Source organism: Aplysia californica, unplaced genomic scaffold (genome assembly GCF_000002075.1).
Source record: "Aplysia californica isolate F4 #8 unplaced genomic scaffold, AplCal3.0 scaffold01456, whole genome shotgun sequence".
In the NCBI taxonomy this organism is placed as follows: Eukaryota; Metazoa; Mollusca; class Gastropoda; order Aplysiida; family Aplysiidae; genus Aplysia; species Aplysia californica.
The window spans coordinates 84,287-85,623 of NW_004798726.1; the positions used below are offsets into that span (position 1 = coordinate 84,287).

Consider the following 1,337-nt stretch of genomic DNA (forward strand, 5'->3'; position numbering starts at 1 on the left):
CAGACACAGACAGACACAGACACAGACAGACATAGACAGACACAGACAGACACAGACAGACACAGACAAACACAGACAGACACAGACAGACACAGACAGACACAGACACAAGATGGACTCACCGAGAGAGAAGGCGAACATACACAGACACAAGATGGACACCCGCGCTCTCCTGGGGGTGACCACGTGCAGGAATGGGTGACAGATGCTGAAGTACCTGGCGATAGACAAACGGGGCGGGTGAGTACTTTTGTGGCAGTTTTTGTATGAGTTTTACGGTGCTAGCAACACAGATAGGTCATGTTAGAACTGATGGCAGATACTGAAGTATCTGGAGACAGACAAACGAGGCTAGGTGAGTAATTAGCATACTGTTGTATCCCCAGGTGTGGGACATTTACAACACAAATAAGTCACACAAGGTGTATAGTTGGTCGGTCAAGTTCAATAGTATGTCGTGTTCTATAGGTCATACAATATGCTATGTAGGTCATAGGATCGGATGGCAGAGGCTGGAATACCTGCCAACAAACAAACGGAACTTGTTGGGTTAATTTGTTGTAGTTTTAGTAAGAGTTTCATGGCTCTTGTAACACAGACAGGTCATATTGTATGTTATGTAGGTCTTATAAGTTGTATCTGTCATATAAGTTGTACCTGTCATATAAGTTCTGTAGGTCAAAGGTCATATAAGTCCTATCTGTCATATACGTTCTGTAGGTCAAAGGTCATATAAGTTGTATCTGTCATACAAGAACAGACGCTGAAGTAGCAGTGACCAAACAAACGAACATTGTTGAGTGTTTGAGAAAAGAGGTTCCCGCCCGGCGTCTCTCCTTTAATAACTGTTTTGTTTGGAGACGCCCACACTTGATTACTTCACGGCGTCTCTCCTTTAAGAACTGTTTTGTTTGGAGACGCCCACACTTGATTACTTCACGGCGTCTCTCCTTTAAGAACTGTTTTGTTTGGAGACGCCCACACTTGATTACTTCACGGTGTTCTTAGTTCGCGATAACCTACAGCTGATTACCTGAGGTGACGTCATGTTTTTGCACCTGGTCACACGCCGTTGAGGAAACTAATTGGACAACTGGTAAATAATAAATTACACTTTATTGATCCTTGTTGGTACATTTGGGTTACACTGACAAATCTGACGGTTATTTTGAAAAACACAGTATGCCAGTTTTTTGGTGTTTTTTTTTTTTAACAGGAGAGCCAAAATAACTGACAAATTGAGACCGAGAAAACAAAACTCTTTCTAAACATCCCCGGTCAATGTTTTTGTGAATGTTATTTTGATCATAACTTCTTTATTGTCTTTGAAGACAATG

General features: G+C 41.9%; 1 protein-coding gene across 1 annotated transcript in view; it reads right to left on the reverse strand.

Annotated features, from left to right (window-relative positions):
• The window catches only part of LOC101854844, a gene marked incomplete at its 5' end in the record, with an annotated part of 4,407 nt that extends 4,190 nt beyond the window's left edge, over nucleotides 1-217 (reverse strand). Inside the window, 1 exon segment of the mRNA XM_013090749.2 lies at nucleotides 123-217. Within this exon segment, the coding sequence (XP_012946203.1) occupies nucleotides 123-217 (95 nt within the window).
• Nucleotides 218-1,337: the final 1,120 nt, after the last annotated feature.